Genomic DNA, 22704 nt, shown 5'->3' with positions numbered 1-22704 from the left:
TGCGTATATCCTTTTTATCTCTACATACCCGATCGATACTGACGCTGTCCTTGTGCTTGACACACTGGGGTAAACAAGCAACACTGATAGGGTGATGAAACTGCAACCCGTCTGCTTTTGACCTACATTGTTACATGGTTGTGCCAAGTAGCCGACACAGGATATGATGATCATGAAATAATGATGTAGGAAGCCCTTTTGTACCCTGACAGCAGCTTGTTTACCGGTAGTATATTCGGAAAACATCTGGACACAACCAATTTGTTATTGTAATTTATTTAGGCCTTTGCTATCTTTATTGCTGCCTGTTTATATCGTGTAGGTAATAGGACTCGTCAAACTAAATCAATCTGTTGGGTGAAACCAGTAGAGGGAGAAAATAAGTTTGCTGCTTAAAGGGTCTGCAGAAGACACCAACCAGTATATAGAGAGACTGGAGTTCGGCTCTAGGAAAGAGGTCGGCAACCCGCTGCTCTGGAGCCGAATGTGGCTCTTTGGCGCCGCCCTAGTGGCTCCCAGGAGCTTTTTCCAAAATGTTTGGAGGGTAAAAAATTATGTTTTGTTTTAATATGGTTTCTGTAGGAGGACAAACATGACACAAACCTCCCTAATTGTTAAACAGCCCACTGTTAATATGTTTGTGTTTATGCTTCACTGATGAGAGTATTTGGCGAGCGCCTTTTGTCCTATTAATTTTGGCGGTACTTGAACTCCCTGTAGTTGTGTGGACTATGACGCAACAGTTTGTTTACATGTATAATTTTTTTCAACGCTGCCACAGAAAGACAATGCCACTTCTTCATTGTCTCATTTTGTCCACCAAACGTTTTATGCTGTGCGTAAATGCACAAAGGTGAGCTCTGTTGATGTTATTGATTTGTGTGGCGTGCTAAGCAGGCCTATTTGGTCAGTGCCTGACTGCAAGCTAATCGATGCTAACATGCTATTTAGGCTAGCTGTTTGCACATATTGCATCATTATGCCTCATGTGCTATGTTTTGCCAGACCACAGCAACGTTACACAGCTTGCAAAGATTGTAATAAATCCATTAGAAGAAGATGGTCTGCCGTTTCCTTTAATGTGGACACACACATCTATACCTTTGGCCACTTTAAACCAGTAATTTCCAGGAGTTTTCTCTCCCTCTGAGAAACCTCCGTTTTACTAACGTTTTCCAATGTTGTAAAAATGTGAAGAATAAATATTTAATTTCAGCATTTCTGTCAACTAACATTTGTGTCAGCCTGCGACACATAGTCATTTACATCAGTGGTCCCCAACCACCGGGCCGCGGCCCGGTACCGGTCCGTAGATCGATTGGTACCGGGCCGCACAAGAATAAAAAAATAAAATAAATTATTAAATCAACATAAAAAACACAAGATACACTTACAATTAGTGCACCAACCCAAAAAACCTCCCTCCCCCATTTACACTCATTCACACTCATTCGCACAAAAGGGTTGTTTCTTTCTGTTATTATTATTTCTGGTTCCTACATTATATATCAATATGGATCAATACAGTCTGCAGGGATACAGTCCGTAAGCACACATAATTTTATTTTTTTATGACAAAAAAACAAACAAAAAAATACAGTAGTTATTAGTATTACTTTCTTTTGCATTTTTTCCATACACTATTTAATATCTCAAATGTTGTTTCTCTTTTTAAAAGGTATATTACAAGCACCGATTAAATTGATTTTAATTTATTTCAATGGTATACAAGTGTTTTCAGTTAAAAGCTCTGTCACAGAATTAAGCTTGTAAGTTGAGGTACTACTACCAAGTGTTGTATATGCGAGACTTGTCAAAATATAGTTTATTAGGACTGGAACACTCTTGAAAAGTCCCGCTATAACCTGCTTAGTAGCTTTATGTATAATATAAGAGTTTTTCAACTTTAACAAACTCAATTGATCCCCTTGGGAAAGTGTTTAATATGTTATGTTTAATATGTTATGTCTTATTGACATGAAATCTTGTATGCATACAGAACCTATGCTTTAAAACACGCAGGCCATTTTTCTGGGATTTGGACCATTTGCAGGGGTCGTACAAAAATAGATTTGCCTTAGGAATTTGGCCGATCCAAACCAACAATGAACACAGTCTTTTGTAGAACTGGTATTTTATGCGCAAAAATTTTCTCGTCCAATCAAAAATACAGATGCCAGAAGTACCAAATAAATGCAACAAAAAACTAAATTTCAGTAAAAAAATATTTTAACCTTTTTGATTGTGGTTGCTGTGATTGAGGCGCACTTCAGGCATAAACAATAGAAAAAAACATTTAGAATACTGAGAGCAAGACATCATTTCAACACAAGCAGCTTTTGAGGAGCGACGTGAACCAAAGAAAAGAGATCATGGGTTATATAAACAAATGGATTCTGTGAAGAGTAAAGGCAATTTAATGGAGCACGTCACCGCTTGGCAAAATGGCAGCCAATGATGGATAAAAGCGCGCGAGGAGGATAATAAGTCAGAAGGAAGAGACCAGCTGGGAGGAAGCAAACAAAGCCATGTTAAAAAAAAAGAAGAGCTATGAAGATGTATGAGATTCAGCTCGGATGCAGCCGGTGGCAAGCTTGTGGTATTATGAAGACAAATGAAAAATAGCAAAGATATTAAAAAATCCAGTGCTCTGTTGAAGACTGCTTCAGTGGTGGTGACTGTAGGATAATGCTGGGCGAGATTGTGTAAGAAGAGGATCACAGTAAGGAATGTGCGACCTGATATCAGAACAGAACTGAACACTGACTTTATAAGCTCTTCGCTGTATATGAGGCACAGCAGGGTTTTTCAGACAGACGTCGACTTCACTCTGCGCTGTTCTCCACACAAGACAGTTTGTGTAATTAAACCGGGAGATTGAATTCATCAGAGCCTGTAATTCGAGCTTCCTGCCGTTTGTTTGAACTTTTAAATCATCTGCCAGTCTTCATGAAATATGTTGGAGTTCTCTGTGTTGCCTTATTAGTGGCTTTTTCTAGAAAAATGTTGACTTAACCATCGAGCTATGACTATGTTTACACCGCAAAACAAAGAGGCCCAAATCTGATTTTTTTCCCCCCCTGACTGTTTACACTGCAAGTGAAATGTGATCTTTATCAGACTCCAGTGTAAACGCACAGAGGCCCCAATGTGGCCCCAATGTGGCTTTGACGTCATTTGCATGCGTAGTTCGATAAAGTAAGGACAAAGGAAGTTGATTGGATTCTGTAAATTAACAAGGAAGTAGCAACTACTACTACAAATTAAAATAAAAGCCACCACACATTAAAAGCAAGTCTTTTTTACTTGAAAATAAATGAAAATAATATAATGTATGAATGAATATATATATAGTGTAATATCTGTGGGAGGGTTCTAATCTTTTATGGCTGTTAAGTAGAGGCAACACGAACATCAGTGTGGATCAATTTTTGGTTGTGTTTTCCGCACAAAATATCTCTATATTTTTCCCGTAAAGTAAAAACAAAACACAAAACAGTCCTACTTACCTACAGTCCTACTTACCTGAGATACTAAGTCTGTCATTATTATGACTAAGTAAGTCAATATTTTGACTTAGTAATTTACTAAGTCAAAATAATGACAAAATAATGACTTACTAAGTCAAGTTAATAAGTGTTTGCAATAAGCGTTTGAAAAAAAGAATTAAAAGTGGGACCACATGCTGACATATGCTCAACTCATCATGCTTAATTTATTACAGCATTTGGGAAGCCTGTAGTTGATTTTTATTATGTAAATGTTATATTCTTATCAACATGTGATAGCAGAGACCCTGCCATTCAAAACTAGGCTGCTACATAACTAATGATTAATGTAACTACAGCTGAAAAAATAGTACAATAGCAATAGAAGAGGCTATTCATCCCTGAACACCATGGAGTTCATGTAGGCTTTATGATGCACTTACATTATTATATAAACTATCAGAGACAGCTTCAGGAAACTCTTCATTTAACATAATGTACCGGTAGTTTTTTGCTGCTTCAACACAGCTCAATCAACACAGAAAAAGGTAAAGTGAAATAAATTATTTGTTAACTGTAGGTCAATAATACTTGTATTTCTCTCAGACAGACAGGGCTTTGCTGTCCGTTTCATGTGGGGAGCACACACACACACATGCGCACACGCGCGCACACACACATGTGCACGTACGCTGCAAAGTGAGCTAACGTTACGCTAAAAGCTAATTAGCCTTCACCTCAAGAACTGCGAGCGAGCTGAGCTGCCGCTTATGTTTCTAGAACGTCAACGGGCTCATAGTGACGTTACTAGTAGTTAAGTTGGAGAGGACTGGGAGGTGTTTATTATAATTTGGGGAGAATCCGCTGCCTTATGCTTACTTGCTAAAGACCTATCTGCTCACCCCACCGTCTCGCCTCTCTGCCTGCCTGAGCACTGACTCCATGCACTCTGAATACGCACTGCTGATTGGCTGTTACATGCGCTCTGAATACACACTGCTGATTAACTGTACATGTGCTCTGAATACGCACTACTGATTGGCTGTTACATGCGCTCTGAATACGCACTACTGATTGGCTGTTACATGCGCTCTGAATACGCACTGCTGATTGGCTGTTACCGCTTTGCGTGTAACCAATCAGATGGTTCTGTGGGTGGGACAATGCTGGAGTGCACCAGCAGCACAGCACAGAGACGTACTGACAGGGCTTGTTAAGACGTTAGCTCTTTGTTAAGGCAGCCGCCTTAACAACAAAGCGCTGCGGGAAACCCTGTATATTACATTTAGCCTGTTATTTGCGCACTATTGACTAGCGATGCACCCAAAATTCGGTTGTTGAACAAAGACTTTGCTTACCGAAACCGGATGTTGTGATGAAGTATCCACTTCAGCTGGCGGGCTGCGTCTTTCACTGCGCACACGAATGACATAGCTCGCCCAAAGCTGACGAAAAAGTCACATTCAGGTCGCATTGCTCTTTAGACTGAAGTCACATTTGAAAAGATCAGATACCGATCAGATTTGATGTGGCCTGAATCTGATGGGAAAAAAAATCAGATTTGAAGCACTTTGGAGCGTTAAGACTGGCAAAAAAAATCCAATCTGTGTCACTTTATAGCAAAAAAAAAATCAGATTTGGCGTGCAGTGTAAACGGAGCCTATGATGTGATAGATACAGGAAGCAAATGCAAAATATTGTGGTACAATGGTGATGCAATGCATTTTGTAGGGGGACCATGCCAGTAAAAACCTAATGTAATAACCATATCGCCACCTTTAGCAAGATAAAAAAAAAAAAGTGCTGTATTGTCAGCAGGAGTGTGCTTTGAGGGAGGTCAAGGTTAAAGCCACATTCAAAAAGCACAAAGTAATGGCCCTGCAGACCTGAGTGGATGACGAGTGAAAGATTTAATAACGAGACTGGAGCTCCAAGCCATGGCCAGATGTCAGGAAATTAAGATTCAGTCCATCCAGAAAGAAATGTCAAGTTTCTGCTTATGGAAAACAAAAGTATGACAAACTCAAGGCTATGTAGATCAGTGATTCTATGGGTTTAATGTGCATACAGTGCTTTACTAGATCTTTGAATAAAATGTGTGTTTTTGAGCCCAGAGAATACACAGGAACAAACCCCCCAATGTGTGATAGAAATTGCAATTTGTAAATTGTATAAACTTTTTGCTGAAGGCAAAGATATAAGTAAAATATCTTATTTTGTGGCTTCATCTATTTTTTTAGTCTTGTTACTTAAGGATATTTAATGTGATTTTATACCTGTGGTCTTTTTCCATTATTGTTCTGAACGCATATGTATGAGCAATGTGTCTAATTTTGTAGTTAATGCAGATATACTGTCAGTAAAATATCTAAAATAGTGACTTTTTTATTTGTTACCGTCTTGGTATGTTGTTTGAATAGGGCCCGAGCAGACAGAGGCTGCTCGGTGAGATCCGAGCCGAAAAGGGGTATGCAGAGCACCGCAAGGGCCCTATTGAAATTGATGTTTTTTTCTGCTGTACATTTACACGCCTTTTTGTGGCCCTTAACATGCACGAAAAGTCCTCATATTTTGCAGATGCTTCAGGTGTGATGACAAAATGTATATTTTAGGGATCCCGAAAATGAAATTTCAAAATTGGCTCTCTAGCGCCACCTTTAAAATTAGAAAAAAATACCAGATTCACGTATTGACACGGAAATCACAGGAGACGTCTATCATAACAGGACGCACACAAAAGTCTCAGGAAGCTATACCTGAAAACAAACAGGTAGTCGGTCATCTTGGTTTTCATCTTCCATTTTTCGGCGAACAAAGGGTGTCGTACTTTAACAAACCCTCCTAGGGACTTTGACCAAATGAGTCGTAGTTAAAGTTCCGGATACTACACATACATAAATAAAATACACATCATCAACATTAAAAGTGCACTTTTAACGTGTGTGCATTAATACAAATTGAAAAAGGGCTTCACGGTGGCAGAGGGGTTAGTGCATCTGCCTCACAATACGAAGGTCCTGAGTAGTCTTGGGTTCAATCCCGGGCTCGGGATCTTTCTGTGTGGAGTTTGCATGTTCTCCCCGTGACTGCATGGGTTCCCTCCGGGTACTCCGGCTTCCTCCCACTTCCAAAGACATGCACCTGGGGATAAGTTGATTGGCAACACTAAATTGGCCCTAGTGTGTGGATGTGAGTGTGAATGTTGTCTGTCTATCTGTGTTGGCCCTGCGATGAGGTGGCGACTTGTCCAGGGTGTACCCCGCCTTCCGCCCGATTGTAGCTGAGATAGGCTCCAGCGCCCCCCGCGACCCCAAAGGGAATAAGCGGTAGAAAATGGATGGATGGATGATTTTAAAAAATTGGGATCGCAGCACCCACCCACACCAAATCGCGGCACCCACACAACACCTCTCATGTGCATTGCAGAAACTATAGCCACATACAGTATGTAAGGATCTGAGCACTTCATGTGGTCCGTATTTCATCAATTTTATTAGTTACACACAGAAACAATTAATCGAAGCAACATAATATAAATAAAGCATTTTTATAATCAAATTGATTTAACCCATTAATTGTTACAGCCTTAATTTAATGTCAGTTTGTGCCCAATGTCGACATATTAGTGAAATATATATGTATTTTCCTTATTTATTTTGTACAGTCTTGATACGTATTTATTTATTACTTTGAAACATGCAGTTGTCATCTAAAAGCAGACGTACTTTAAAAGTAAAAAGTCAAATTTTGTAGCCTTAATCGTCCAAATAATTTAACTTTACTCCTCAATTCCTGAATGTTATGCCTAAGTCTTATTTCGTATTCATGGGATGTCTCAGAATGATACCAAAAGATAGACCAGGATTTCTGCTCAGTAAATATAATAACTAAAGCAGGGTAACGATATAACATTTTTATATCATGGTTATTGTTACCAAAATGATCGAGATTATCATTATCATCACAGTTTTGTTGAATCTGTTTAGAAACTATTGTATCATTGAAATATTTTAACCAAGTTGAATTTAAAAATAAATAAATAGGCAGACGGAACATTAAATATTCTTCTGGCTTTTTAGGAGCGATATTTTTGTTATTTGAGTGTTTTAATATGTTTATCTTCTTCATTTGTAAAATCTTTAGAGTGTTTCTTAATGACAAAGGCACAATGGGTGTTGTTTGTATCAGGAAAATACGTTAATGTGTCTTGCATTAGTGCTGGAATTTAAGCTATCTAGCAATTAGCGCACAAGCTGCTTCTCCAGGAAATGAGCAGTTAATGGAATTGTAGGGGCTGTCTGGCGTTGGCTTGCTGGCTGGCTTGGGTGCTGCCATGTTGGTGGGATGCGTTGGCGTCTTTACCAGTAAGAAGGGGTGAGGCAGCTGTTCGCCTGGTTTGCATTTTTTTTAGAACGTTCTGGAACGTTTGTGGATTGGAGTGATGGAGGATAAACATATTGGGACACGTGGAATGGGATGGTGTGACTGTTGTGGCGCCTGAGCGGTGTTTGGTGTTTCCTCTACCGGGAAAGTACTGTGGGGCTATTTATTTTGGTTGTTAGGAGAAGTGCAGCTTTGTTGGGGGATTTTTGGCGTGTGTATGGGTACTTTTTGGAGGCATTGAGCGATGCTGCAGTGATGGCCGTGATCGTTTGGTCGCAGTGACTTTGTTTGGCCTATTTTGTTTGTTGTGTGTATTTAGGGGTCCCCCGCCAGGGGCCGGGGCCTGTTTTGTTGCTTTCGATTGTGGTTTTTGTTTGTATGCGGGATTCTGCTTGCCTCGGGATGCCTGCGGGGTCCAGGGTTGGGGGGCTAGCCTCCTGGCCGTATGTCTCGGTTGTTGTATGTCTTGTCTGTTTGTGGGCTCTCTGCTCCTACTTACAGCACACTCACCTTAAGGACATTGAGGGATCGGCCTGTGGAGAGGAGTGATGGAGGGATGAGGAGGCCTCTCTGGGGCGTGAGTCCTCCTGATCCCCTGCTCGTCCATCCCTCAATTTTGATTTTATATTTGACACTTAGGGTTTGGGGGGCTCGGCATGGGAGGGAGCCACCCCACCCACCAATTTTATTCGCATCATTAGACCCCACCTGCATCCATATTTCCCTCACGCTGCAGCACACACATCAATAGGGACTGGAGTTCAGCTGTGATGGCTGACCTCCTAATTTTAACTACACAATAGATACTCTGGGGGCCATTTATACACCCACATCACATGCACAGGTGGGATAGGGTGGGGGGTGCAGTTTGGTGGCCCTCCAATCCCATGCTGAGGCTTCACTAATTGTGTGAGGGTGAGGCATGCTTTGTTTTGGGCGGAGTATTGTGGGGTGGGTTCTGTCTCTGTTGGGGAGGGGGTTGGGGACCCTCAGGTATACGCAGCTGGTGCGATGGGTGGAATGGCTGAATGGAGTTATTGTGGTTGCGGTTGTCGTTGTTGTGCTGTTGTAGTTGGGCTTTTTTTTTTGGGTGACTGAGTGGCCGCGCAGTGTGCTTTTTGGTAGAGGGTATATCGGGTGTAGTTCTGGCTTCATGGGGGGCCATGGTGTTTTTGTTTTGTGTGTTTGGATGTGTTTGTCTTCTTACGTTTTGGAATGTCTTTTTTGATGGATGTGCACTGGGTGGTTGGTAGTTTCGCTTCCGGTTTGTGTGGTGTTGTGTGGGTTCGCTTCATGTTGGGCAAGGTCTTTGTCCGTCTGTATCGGCTTGGCGCTGTGGAGTTTGTATCGATGGCTTGGTGCAGGAGCAGCGCAGCCTTTTTGTTTGGTATGGGTGGTGTGCCTCTGTTGTGTATTTGTGTGGGTTTGGGTTGGGGAGTGGCTTTGTATGGGGTAGTGTTGATGTGTCTTGTTTGCATGTTGACGTTTGGGCTGGCTAGCGGGTTGGCGCTGGTTGGTCTCCATGGTTTTGTTGGCTTGTGGTTGTTGGTCGTGGTTTTATGGTGGCTTTGACTTGGTGAGGTAATGCTGGATACCTGGGATTTTTCGGCGGTTGTCTTTGCTGCCGTTTGTTTATGGTGCGGGCCCCCGTGGCTGTTGAGGACGGTGCAGGGGGTTGGCAGCTATTGTGGTCCGTGGCTGCACATGCGCATGGCGGTTGTCGGGGCTGGCTGACTTCGGTTTCGTTTGTTGTCATTTTGATTGGCTTGTCGGGTGTCGGCCTGAGCCTAGCCTCACACTGTGCCGCACTGTCCTTCGCGCCCAGAGGGCAAAATCAAGCGGCTTTGCCACTCTTTGATCACTGTCGACGTGTAGTCTTTAACTCTGACACCATGTCGTGTTAATGAGGAAGCTGTGCTTGTTTATACACGACTTCTTTATTTAATTTGTCTCCAGTTCAACACACAAGCTAACTTGGCTAATATTAGCAACTCTCGTGACGCAGGCACCTCACGTGACCTACGTGGCTTTGGATGGATAAACAAGGCAATTCTGACAACAGACCACAACTCTTATTCTATGACAATCCCACAATAAAAAAATAAGAGCTCCTTCAGCTGTCTGACACTCTATACCTAACTTGCTATCTACTGCACTCATTTTAACTGTGAGGGTGTACAATACAATTTATTCAAGATGTTAAATTGACTCACCTTATGTTTAATGCTTCTAAAGGGCATTTTTCCAAATATAATTCCATGACATGTCTTTTTCAAAAATGTTTAAATCAGTCATTCATTTCCAAACAATTTCATCATTTGCATTCCGAGTATGATGTTCACTTATCATTCATAAAACCTTTTAACATTTTTTAAAAATTGTATCCTGATTTAAAAATGTATCCTCCAGTTTGTGGCTATATAATGCATATTTTCAGAGGATATGCATTTTTACAGCATGTTTTAAATAGTTAAAATTTTTTAAATGTTTTCTGTGTATATCATATTGATCAACTAATTCAAATTTGGATGTTTAATTAGAGGGTTTATCCAATCCAATCCAATCCAATCCACTTTATTTATATAGCACATTTAAACAACAAAATGTTTCCAAAGTGCTGCACAACAATATTAAACACAATTAAAAACAATATAAAATAAATATGATTAAAAACAATTTCAAAGGGTAAAACCAATTAAAACAGTAAATAGAAAGCAAAAAGCAAAATTTTAAAAACACAGAGGACAACAGAGGACCACACAACTCACGTAGTGTTAAAAGCCAGAGAATAAAAGTGGGTCTTAAGACGAGACTTAAAACACTCCACTGTGGGAGCAGTTCGAACATGGAGGGGCAGAGTGTTCCAGAGCTTAGGGCCGACCACAGAGAAGGCCCTGTCTCCCCTGGTTTTAAGTCTCGTCTTGGACACCACGAGCTGGAGCTGGCTCTCGGACCTCAGAGCGCGCGCAGGATTGTAAGTTTGGATAAGGTCCGAGATATACTGAGGTGCCAGTCCATGTAAAGCTTTAAAAACAAACAGCAAGGTTTTAAAATCAATTCTAAAATGAACAGGGAGCCAGTGCAAACTCTCAAGGATTGGGGTTATATGCTGGCGTCTCCTGGCCCCTGTTAAAAGTCGTGCTGCCGCATTCTGGACTAACTGCAACCGGGAGAGAGCTTTTTGGCTAATGCCAGCATAAAGTGCATTGCAGTAGTCCAGGCGACTTGAAATAAAAGCATGCACGACTTGTTCAAAAAGGTTAAAAGATAAAAACGGTTTTACCTTTGCTAAAAGACGAAGATGATAAAAACACGATTTTAAAACGCCATTGACTTGTTTGTCAAGTTTAAAATCGCTGTCTATAGTGACGCCAAGGCTGGTGACTTTGGGACGCACATAATTTTGCAATGGTCCCAAGTCAGTGAGGGCCGGACCAAACACTAAAATTTCCGTTTTTCCCTCATTCATTATTAAAAAATTCTGGGCTAACCAAGCCTTGACGTCGCATAGACAGTTGAGAAGGAGTGTCAGGGGGCCGTGGCCTTTTGAAATAGGCATATAAATTTGGCAGTCGTCTGCATAAAAGTGATAAGACACTCCATGCCTCTTAAAAATCTCTCCAAGAGGGAGGAGATATAGAGCGAACAGGATGGGGCCTAGAATAGATCCCTGGGGGGCACCACAGTAAAGCGGCGCAGAAGAAGAAGTGGCGTCCCCCAGCCTGACAGAGAAGGACCTTTCTGACAGGTAGGATCTAAACCACTCTAATGCAGTCCCCCTGACACCCACACAGTCTCTCAGGCGATCTAAAAGAATTGTGTGGTCGACTGTGTCTAAGAAGTGTTTAAGTACATTTCCCCTTCAATACTTTTGATTGAAGGTATAGTGTGATGAATGACAGGTGGAGCCTTTTAATTGGCTCTTGTTTAGGGCCAGTGCACAAAGTCAGAACACCTGATGCTTGGAATGCTACATCCTGGGAACGTGCTCATGCTGTGGCGAAAGTGAGTACACGTCAGGAAAATGAGAAACTGCAAATTTCCGCAGAAGTGACTGGCTGGCTAACTTTTCAAAAATGTGTTTAAGCCCATCAATTGTAAACCCAGAGAGGCGTTCCGGTTGCGCCGAACACTAAATATATCCATTTGATAAAGTCAAATACAAAAAAGTATCCCACACTTCTATTTTGTAAAGATAAATCTGTACAGCAGATATGGGCATCTACATCAACAGTATGATTTTCCTGAGTGGCTGGACAGGACATGTTAAAAATAAATAAAAAAATTAGCATTTTCCATGGGAGTTTTTCCAAGTGCGGTAATTAATCAAGGTTTTACGATAAATACTATTTGACACAGTAATACTAATCGTCAATTTTAGTGGTATTCATTACATCCCTAAGCAGGGTAAAAGAAATGTAATGTAGATTGTACAGAACGCATTACTTTGTGTAGGTGTGCCTAATATTTTGTGTGATGTGTGTATGTGAGTGAGATATGCATTTCTGGACTTTGACTTTGGTCCAAACCAAGGATGATATGAAGCGTGATAAAAGAGAAGATGGATGAAATGGTGTCAGTATATGCGTCAAGGCTGCCACGATAGTTTTCCTGCCTTCCTGTTGCCAAGTGGCATCCATATCTAATTGGCCAATCTGATTTGCTTCTCCACTAGCGTGTGTGCATGTGTGTGTGTAACTACTATATGCGCACATGCGCCATAGAAACCATCTGCTCACAGCGAGCTAGCGTGAGTCACACACCAAAATCTGAGATCCGAGCCGTGGCATCTGGGGTGCAGCATCCACTCCCCTCTCTATTTTTCATCTCACACACTTCCTGTCTGTCCTACGCATGATCTATTTCATCATTATTTCACTATCACTTAAAAAAAAAAAAGACTGATTGCGGCGATAATGCTGTGGTTGTTTTGGCTATTGAGTTTCCATAATGCACATAGGCCTTCCTCTGCAGGGTTCAACTATCTCCCCCCACCCCCACTATGTAATGGAGTCTGTCAATCACAGTGGAATTAACAACGTATTCCCAATGTACTTGACATGCATGCATGCTCTCACTCTCTCACACACACATTCAAGCACCTCAGAGATGTCAGCCAGAGGATCACGTTAATGGCTAATCGATAGTTTATATAGTAACCTATACATCCCCAGATGCTAGAACTTAATACTTACATACAGTTTTATATGTAAACATGCAGCTCGTCAACTGTATCAGATTGCTTTTCCTCCCAGTGATCTATAATGTATGTTCGACGCTACAATTTTTGGCGCCCGAGGGCTCCCAAAGCACAGCGTTCAGCCTCTCTGACAAAACGATTTGGCGACAGATTCAAACATCCGGCTTGCCACAAACAATATAGCATACAATTGTGCAGATATAAACACACAGAGTGTCATTTAGTGGAATTATTGTCAAGTATGGCCAGTAACCAGGTTGATGAGCTATGACAGTGGGGAGCTTAAACTCAAGGGATCACTTTCTAACCCACTTATACAGATGATTGGCATACCTTGCCTTCCTATCACTCTGTTCCTTAATGATCCTTTTCGGCATCATCTGCAGCCCCTGAAGTGCCTTATTTCCAACTAGTTTCCCCACTTTCTTTCATTTCAGACGTTCTCCCCGCCGACAAGCGCTGGAAGGATGTGCGAAAACTCATCTGTCAATCTGACTGCTCTTTGATCGGATTGTGGAATGTGCCAAGAGGGGAAAACTTCCCTGCAGTGATGCAGCAGTAAAAAAAAAAAAAAAAGGTATCACAAACACTCTCACACACACACACACACACACACACACACACACACACACACACACACACACACACACACACACACGCACACATTCCGCTCACACGCGCGCATACTCACTCAAATAAACACAGTGTCAAGAGATAAAATAGTCTTGTTAGTTAGAAAACCAGGCTATTTTCCTGATCACAAGTGCAATGTTCTCTATCTAATTGTCAAGCAACCATCTTGCTGTGAAGCAAACCGTGTTCTCACGCAGAAGGATCTCATTATTTCCCCGTAACACCTTGGGCTACGCGCAGATTTTACACTGCAATTATTTATAAGCAGAAGTGGCAGTATCTAAAATTCAAATCAGCACAAGGCTCGAATTCCAGGGACGTTTATCTTACGTTCTCTAATTGTTCCTTGTAGTAAAAAGACATTGCCTGGCTCACAATGTGTTTTGCCTTTAACAACAAGAAAAAACCCAAAGAAGATACGGTAGCTCACAAAAGTGAGTACACTCACAAGTATTATTCTCTAAATAGGTGGGCAACACCAGTGACTAGGGGTTCTCTAAAAAAAGATTGTGATTTTTATTTGTTCTGATTCTAAATCGTTTCATAATTTTCATGAATAGATTAAAAAATAAAAATGAGAATTTTCATCAACCTTTGATGAACACATAACCGATATGCAACTGAAACTATCATTGCAGTATATTATTTTCAATCTCTGTATTTTATGGAGAAACTATATAGAGTACAGTACAGAGGTGTCCAACCAGTAGCTTGTGAGCAACCGGTAGCTTGCCAAAAGGTCAAAGAATATTTGCCTAATCTCTCAGTATTTTTATAGCTATTTATTTATTCAATTAATGACAAATTACCACAAAATAGCCTAAAAATAATAAATGTAGTGTTTGAATGGAGATATGCTTCTTAAATGAAGTACAATTTAAATATTGCCAGTCATATAATGCCAAAACACACCCTTTACTTTTTGTGTACCTTTTAATTTGTATTGCTTTTAGTTGTTTTCAGTTTTTAGATCAATTACTGATATTTTCTGCATGTTTGCTTCTTGTCTATTGTATTAATTGTACTTTTAGTGTATTATTGTAAAGTGTCTGAGATTTTAGAAAAGCACTTCTAAAAATATGTATTATTATTGTAAAACATTAAATCGATTATTTTTACCTGAGTAGCTCAAATAGTGATGAAAAAAACCCTGCACTAGAAATGTTAGGTGAACAAACATTTTAATACAAAATGTGAGTTGTGAATACCAACAAGTTGTTCATACTCTGGCAAAACAAGCCTATTACCTTTGTTTGGGTTGAAATAGCGATGAAATTAAACATTTCAAAAATGAGTAGCTCTCTTTCCCATTTTTATTTTGTAAAAGTAGCTTTCAGAAGAACATGGTTGGGGACCCCTGCTATTGTGTATCTATATTATACAATATAATATAGGTTTAGTTTGCTTTTAATTGGACTATCATTCAAAGTTTGTATGATTGTTCGTGTCTATCAGACCAAATTTTATAAGATATTGATAAGAATATGAAAATGGTTTTCTATCTTCTGGTATGGAGATGCATGCAGAAGAGTTCCTCCCCAGTTTCACAGCTGCTAAGAAGCATTGCTTCCCCCACATTGCCACACTCTTCGTACTCAAGAATCAACCAATGGGAGGCCGAAAGTGGAGATGAAACAAGTACTCAGGGGGGAAACAGGGATGACATAACAGTGAAAGTGACGTACGCCAGAGCTGAGGAGCTTACGTCAGCTGTAACTGGGTGAGGAACAGCAAGCTATGTAGGTCACATTAAAAAAGCATGCAGTTTTACCCAAATCCAGCCAACTAACCCAACCACATTACAACTTTGTGTACAATTGCTATTTTAATGGAGTGTTCCAGCTCTACACATTTCTGAGAAGGCAGTTATCTCATGTAAATTACTGATATATACAAAAAGACGAAAAAGTTGGTAAGGGGTGAACTGTTGGGTAAGCATTATGTTCTATTTCGTTGTTGAAGAAAAGTAATCCCAGGTTGGTACTGGTGGGTCTAATTCCAATTAGGATTAGCAATCATGACGCTACTGTATGTTGGAAGAAAAAAAAGGAAAGCATCTTTTGCTGTAACTGTAGCATAATGAACGTGGGTGGGGAGTGTTTATGTAAATTATATGAGAAGGGTGAATAAAACAAGGTAATACAAACAGTATGGTGATGATCATGACACTGTCTAGATATAGTATATAAAATTCTCTAGTCATCAAGCAGGTTTAAGATACTGTATTAAGACTTACAGTGAACCGTCCTGCCTGGGTCGCTCCGTGCACTGTCAGCAGAGCGAACGGAGGAGACGGAGGACACACTAGAACTCCTGACAAAGCCAAACGCTGCCAGGCGGCCCACGGGCAGACGGGTGGAGCTGAAGCCAGGCGGACGTAGGCCTGACTGGTTTGCTGCTTTAGGAAGTAGAGACCTGCTGGAAGTCACAGCCTGCTCCTGCGCTGATGCCGGTGCTTCAGGGGCAGGTGGATGATAGGTGAAAACCTCATCCTCAGCTAGAGTACCAACAAAACAACACAGTTTGTCAAATTGTAGGAAGAAGACAGGAGTAAAATAATCTATCCCAGCAACGTGCAGGGTGACCCATAAACATTTTATTCAAAATTACCATGGTCTAGTTGAAATTTGCTGACCTTGGACTTCAACCTGTGAACGATCATTCCCAAAGTTTCAGTTATCTTTGTCGTGTTACATAAATATTCTCCAAAAGAGGTCTGTGGTATTGGAGGCAAATTTGCAGATGTCACGCAAAATCTCAATTACTTGAACACATTTCTCTTTCCCTGATTTTTTCTCTGATTGCCATCTTTTGTTTGCCTATTGTTTGAGGTTTGTTCTTCACATTGATGGCCTGAAGGCTGCAATTAAGTTTGCCTCCAATGCTGCAGATTTTGTAAAGAACATGACTTTTATGCAAAGCGTCCAGGATAACCGAAACATTGGTAAATGATCGAACACAGACTGAAGTTTAAGGTCAGTAAATTTCTTGAGATTTTATAGGATTTAATGAAACTTGTATGGGTTCTGATTTTTTGGGTCACATTCAATCTGGTATTTCAAAAATGTATACACAACCTATATGAGCTGGATATTTACACAACAGTGTGCACTTTCACACAGCAACACGGTATCCCACAGTCAGATATTTTCAACACGACAGGGCTGGCATACCCGCACACACAGACAAGTTCCCCCTCTGTTATGGCTCTAAAACTACTTTCAAAGGCATAAAATTGCTATGTTGACTCTGAACGTAAATTTTCTTTCTCTAAAGGAAGGTGATTAGTTTAAAAAAAAAAATACTGTGCTCATGTAACCCACCAATTAAAAGAACATTATTAAAATAGAAGTGATCAGACATTTTGCGTCTTCATTCTTCCATTCCTTGCTTGTTGAACAGTAGCCTGAAAGAGTCAGTGGACATATAGTCAGTCTTGTCCAGCGCCATTTTTTGGTTACTGTACTATTAATTTTGGTAGTGAATAGAAGAATCTTTGACCATGGAAATGGACAGTACTGGGTGTCTGGTGGAAAAAAGGGAGGCAGCTTATTTGGGAGTGTGAGCAAGGATTCCAACAATTCTGCATAGATATGATCTTTGTTTCCTGGCGAATTGTTCATCATCGAGTGCTGACTCTGCTGTTTCTGGGCTTTCTGACACCCAACTGTTTTGGAACTCAGATTTAAAAACTACTAACACTAACACAACAGTTTGTTAACAGCTGCTTTCGACTCGATGTGGTGAGTTAATGTCTGGTACTTTATGTACTGTAATGCTAACGTTGTCAGAGTTTAAATTCATAGACCAAATTGAGCTGAGCTTGTTTCTCTATAAATCCTGTGGACAGCCAATCAATCAGAAGGAGTGGGGAAATGATTATCGGTGAACAAAGGGATACCAACAGCAGTTTTTTTCCCAAGTCAAACAATAAAATGTAGGGGGCCAAACAACTATACACATTCTCCATGTGCCTTGCTAGGTCTAGATCCGGGGTAAAACATTATCCCCTGCTGGCTGGCGAGATAAGGTAGGAAAGACGTTGTTTCCTCTCCACTTGGCCTAATGTGTTATCAACTGGATGCTGCAAAGCTCCCATCACATCAATCCAAGAATACAAACATTTGATGTGGGGAAAGAATATGAGCTGTGTTGGTCGGAAGTGAAAAAGTGGGGGCCTGAAAGTGCTATCATTGCTGCTGCTTTCCTCCTCACTTATTGTGAGCCTGTGAGCCATTTGGTCTCAGTATTAGATTGGAGCTCAATGCTTGGATTTGGAAGCCCTAGATCATTAAAGATAAATGCGCCAATTTCCCTCCTGTCCCCAGTTCTGGTTCTCCCCTTCAAAGGGCGAGGAAATTCAGACAAATATCCACTTAAAACTGAACATCACCGGCTCCCCTCTTGCTGAATGAAAACACACATTATTTAACTGAATCTGAAGGGGAAGCAAGAGTTATCCAATATAGCAGCAGTTTTCAAAGTGTGGCACAGTGCACCTCTCCTCAAAGAACATAATATGGCCCTCAAAAAACAAATTTTGCTGGACATTTACACATGGTTTACTTTATCAATCCATTAGAATCAAATAATGTGCCTTTGAGGAATCTATAGCTCGCTTGCTGGTTTGTAAATATTTTATTTTTTTATTTATTTTTCAGTTGCCAGGTATTCTGGCGTGTCCGGATTTAGGCCTACCTTGTACTTGAAACCCCTGCTACATTTGATAAATGTTCTTACTTTAGTACTTAAAAGAAATGTCTTTCCCTTTTTTAGTGCATCCAGTTTAGCGAAAAACGGTTCGTACGAGGCAGCTAACAATGCAAGTAACAGGAAAATTTGGTCTATAAAGCCCTCTAAAACATCATTAAATATATGCTGTAAGTATGTATGTAATGTAGTAACATGCACATTCATGATAACATGTAATATAATTTTAAGCATGACCATAACTTATTTCCTGGGCGTATTGATTTCACAGAGTGCATAATAATGAACGCTACTTCCGTCAACAGAAATAGCGAAGAGAGCACTTTGTGTCTTTACCACTAATGGCAGACTTTGTGAGAGACTTTGAGTGTTATCATGTAGCACTATTGGTAAAGGTTTCAAATAAGAACATAAAACAGTGACTTACAATGTTCGCTCTCACTGCAATGCTGACTGATAGGATGGTCGTAGCTTTCAGCACTTGTGCTCTCCCAGAGCTGTTAAATTCAGAGCAATCCTCACTCCTCAGATAAAGTGCTTTCTAGCGAGGTTGTCTGGTTTTATGCTGCGTTCCATTGGTAGCACGTGGATTTTCAAAGTTGACCCAACTTCTCGGCTTGGTGCCTTATTCCCCTACTATACAGGTGAAATGTATGGTTTATAACCTAGTACTAAATTTCCCAAACTCAAATCCAGTCCAGCAGAAACAGGTTTCTTCTTCAACCAATGTTATTAGCCATTCAAGCTAACTGTTAGCTTGTAGCTGGCTACTCGCGAGTGGTCTAATGGAGCAGAGTGAGGAACGTGATGTGTCATGAGGCCAGAAAAGTAGTAGCTTGGTTAACATGTAAATGTACAGGCATGTAAATGGAGTGTTGTTGGCAGTTTTTAGATGTCTTTTTAGAGCGCTTTATAGACTTAATAGATCCCAATCACCAGCATTGTATTGAGAATGCACACTAATGCAACACAATATTTTTGCTTGCATGCTGTCTTTGTAAAAGGTTGCAGCGGGAAGAAAGTGACATTAATTAAGAATTCATTGGAGTTCACTTCAAAGCTTATGTTTCCCAGCAGGCTGTGGAACACTAATATGTATCAACAGGGATTGTAAAAAGGAAGCTGGGGAACATTATAGCAGTAGGCTGAATAGATTTGTATGTATAATTATGATATAGATCTGTATATCCGAACATATGGCAAATGCACTACATGTTTATGTTTACCAGATCTAAGGAGAGAGCAGATTAGGTATGTAGAATGGGAATGTATTTAATTTCCTTGCATTGGTGGGAGGATGATTAGCAAATTTCTAACTTCAATATTCCACTGGCAGTCCTATTGCATCATAAATAGAAATGCAGGTGCCAGAGGTGGTGAGTAAATTGTGCCAGTTAGAAATTTGACTCAGCTGAAGGTGAAGAGAAATCAAGTAGTTATTTATTAATGTTGTTTCATAGATGCTGCCTGGGATCAGAGGGCATGCTAAAATCCTCTGATCGGATCATCCAAAATTTGAGGCAATGCATTTCAATGAGCTACTTTCATCTCAGGCCAAATTGTCAGAGCAGTCCCACAACGACACATGGGAACACGTGTGCAAGGGAGCAGAGAGATAACGTAGCTTACTGGTGTGTCAAATGTATGGTAGATAAAAAGTAAATTAGACTTATTATTATTTACCTGCGGTATCTTGGCATTTCTGGCCAGCTGCTGGGATGACCGGTTGGATTGGTTGGCTGATTGCCGACCTCTGACTTTGGCCAGGTTCTTTGCCTTTGACTGTGCCTGAAGCTGTCCTTGTGACCGCTCCCAGACCTAAACGCATTCCTCGGCCACAGCGCAAGAGACTGCCACTGCCTCCAGCCTGAGCAGCTGTCCGGATCTGCAGTGGGTCCTCTGCAGAAGTCTCTTTAAAACTGGTAGATCTCCCGACCTAATAATGGATTCATAAAGTACTTTGATGAATACTAATTACTTATCTTTGCGTTTCAGCTAAGTGATTAATTAGAACAACTAGTTTAGGAATGCCTACCTTGGGCTGAGCTCCATAGAAGTCCCCTGCTTTGCTGCCAAGCTTTGGAGGTGCTGTATAGCTGTGCGGGTGTGTATGTGTAACAGTGTTTGTATGACCAGGGGCATGGATACTCCTACTTATTAATCCTGACGGGAATATGTTGGTTTGCATCTCCTTGCGGTACTTGTCATAAAGCAAATTGGAGGCACTGAGCACTGGTACCCCTCTGGTTTCTTTGTCAAGCTTAGAGAGGTCTATAGGTGTGTCTTTGAAGGAACCGAGTGTTGCACCATGTGGATATGCTGATATCCTTGCTGGTAGAGAAGATACCTGATAATGTCCGTCAGCAGCTTGAGGCTTGAACTGAGGATTTTTCCGGACGTAGGTAATGATTTTGGGGCGAACTCCTTTAGGTTTAAGTGAAGGAGACCTCTCTTTGGGGCTTGAGTTATGGCTTGAGTTAAAGTTTCTGTGCTGGTTGTTAAGAGGCGCTTTGGGGATTCCAGTCGGGGTTATGTTGGTTATAACTGGTGCTCTCACTGAAACGCTTTCATTGTCCTGAGCTGGTGTCTTTATAGTAGGGCTGCTTTGAACTCCTCTTTGTGTATCCTTAGATATGAGATACATTGAGGCTTGTCTATGTGGTGAGCCCTGGGGTGTCCTGAGAGGGGATTGGGGAGGTGTGAATGTCCTTTTGGGACTAGAACAGTTACGTCTGTAGGTGAACTGAGTCTGGGGTCGCTTCTCCATAGTGTATGGCTTGCAGGGATTTGAAGTAGACTCTGCAGATGGCCCTGGCGGCTTCTCCACCGGCGACACCTCCTTCTGCACTGTCCGGTTGGGTTGTCTGGGTTGTAAGACTCCACATGCATTGTACAGATGTGAAAAATCTGAGGGTTCACGTAAAGATGATCTTGCAAGTTTTCTATTTGACCCGTTGTCAGTGTGACTGGGTGAAACTGCGGCAGTATTGTTAGAGGGAAATTGTCCAATTTCAGCATCTTGTGCACCAGTCTCTAAGCTTGAGACTCTTCCCATCTCTGTCTGACAGAGAGGTCGAACAAGCTGTTGCCGCTTCGGTGGTAGCACCCTTTCGTCAAAACTGGTCCTCCTTCTTTGGCCCAGACCTCCTTCAGAAGAAGATCCATTTCTGAACTGGATTCTCTCTTCCTCGTATCTTTTTTGATGATACAACACTGGAGGATTGTGGTCTGAAGGAGCTGCCCTTCTCAAACTCTGGGCTGAGGTAGCGTCGTTGGCATTCAAATAGGGGTTGGTCTTGGAGTTGGGCAGACAAATTAAAGCGTCTCTATGAGAATCCAGGGTGCTGGACAGACTTCCACTGAGTTTAAGGGTAGATAGATTTGACACAAACACATTTGTCTCAGACTTGGACTGCTTGAGCCCTCCTCCACCTGTCTTGGTGTTTATTTCATCGTTTAAACCTGTCATACAAGTGTCCAGTTCTTCTGTACTACAGGTAATCTTTCCTTTCACCTCTTTGTCTCTGTGCGCTCTGTTCTCCACCTTGTTGCTGTCGTTGTCGTTCCTTTTCAGCCCAATGGAAGCAGAACTGGCAGTCGAACTGGAGGATATTGACATTGGCCCCTCGTCTTTGCCGTCTTTTGTGCTCTCCCCCTCATCCTCCTCGTCGTCCTCCTCCTCTGGGCTTCTCAGAAACCTGTGTATATCCTGACATTCCACAAGCTCTATCTCTCTGAGCCCAGGATGGGAGCATTGCTGCTCAGAACCCCAGATCATCATCTTGTCATGGGACTCACTTTGACATACCAAAGGTGGGAGGGGGGTCATATTGTACCCTGTGTCCTCTAACTGTCCTCTGTCATCACTTAAAGAAGGCAATCGATTGTCGTTGTCATCCCCAGTGTGGGAGAACTGAATCCGAGCTTTGTTTGTGACTTTGTCCGCTGCTCTGTCAACATTAACACCAAGTCCCGTTAAACTAGTTGGAATGCTCATTTTGGACTGTCTTTTTGGGCGTTTTCAAAGACACAAGCCTGAGGCCATTGATTAAAAACCTTTCTTTCTTCTCACTTTATTTTCTTCAAAGTCTTTGTAATAATGGTGCTTTGAGAATATCATTTCATGTTTTTTTTCCACCTCAGCTCGTTTCTTGTCTTGCGTTTGCTGCTAAAATTATGTCAGTGATGATTCCTCTTTGAGGTCTTTGCAATCTGAAAGAAAAAGTAAACCGTATAAGACAACGAACAACATAATTTACCATTTTACCAGAATATAAGACAGTAGAGGGA

The 22704-nt window shown here is 41.2% G+C and overlaps 1 protein-coding gene and 1 long non-coding RNA gene across 3 annotated transcripts in view; one reads left to right on the top strand and one right to left on the bottom strand.

The window, feature by feature from the left end:
* Window positions 1-13642, top strand: part of LOC133607654 (uncharacterized) — a 31486-nt gene extending 17844 nt beyond the window's left edge. Inside the window, exon 3 of the long non-coding RNA XR_009815433.2 lies at window positions 13509-13642. This is a non-coding gene — a long non-coding RNA (uncharacterized lncRNA). The remainder of the gene's footprint in view (window positions 1-13508) is intronic.
* mtus2a (microtubule associated tumor suppressor candidate 2a) overlaps window positions 1-22704 on the bottom strand; it is a 66779-nt gene that overhangs the window by 15604 nt on the left and 28471 nt on the right. For both annotated transcript variants that reach the window (XM_061962489.1, XM_061962490.1), the window contains exons 2-4: window positions 20450-22626; window positions 20098-20350; window positions 15941-16201 (exon numbers count right to left, since the gene is read on the bottom strand). In XM_061962489.1, the coding sequence (XP_061818473.1) occupies window positions 15941-16201; window positions 20098-20350; window positions 20450-22411 (2476 nt within the window). In that variant the 5' untranslated portion in view covers window positions 22412-22626. The remainder of the gene's footprint in view (window positions 1-15940; window positions 16202-20097; window positions 20351-20449; window positions 22627-22704) is intronic.

Source organism: Nerophis lumbriciformis, linkage group LG09, assembly GCF_033978685.3.
Source record: "Nerophis lumbriciformis linkage group LG09, RoL_Nlum_v2.1, whole genome shotgun sequence".
Lineage (NCBI taxonomy): Eukaryota > Metazoa > Chordata > Actinopteri > Syngnathiformes > Syngnathidae > Nerophis > Nerophis lumbriciformis.
Note: the sequence above shows the minus strand (reverse complement) of the source record. Positions and strands in the feature narration are given on the sequence as shown.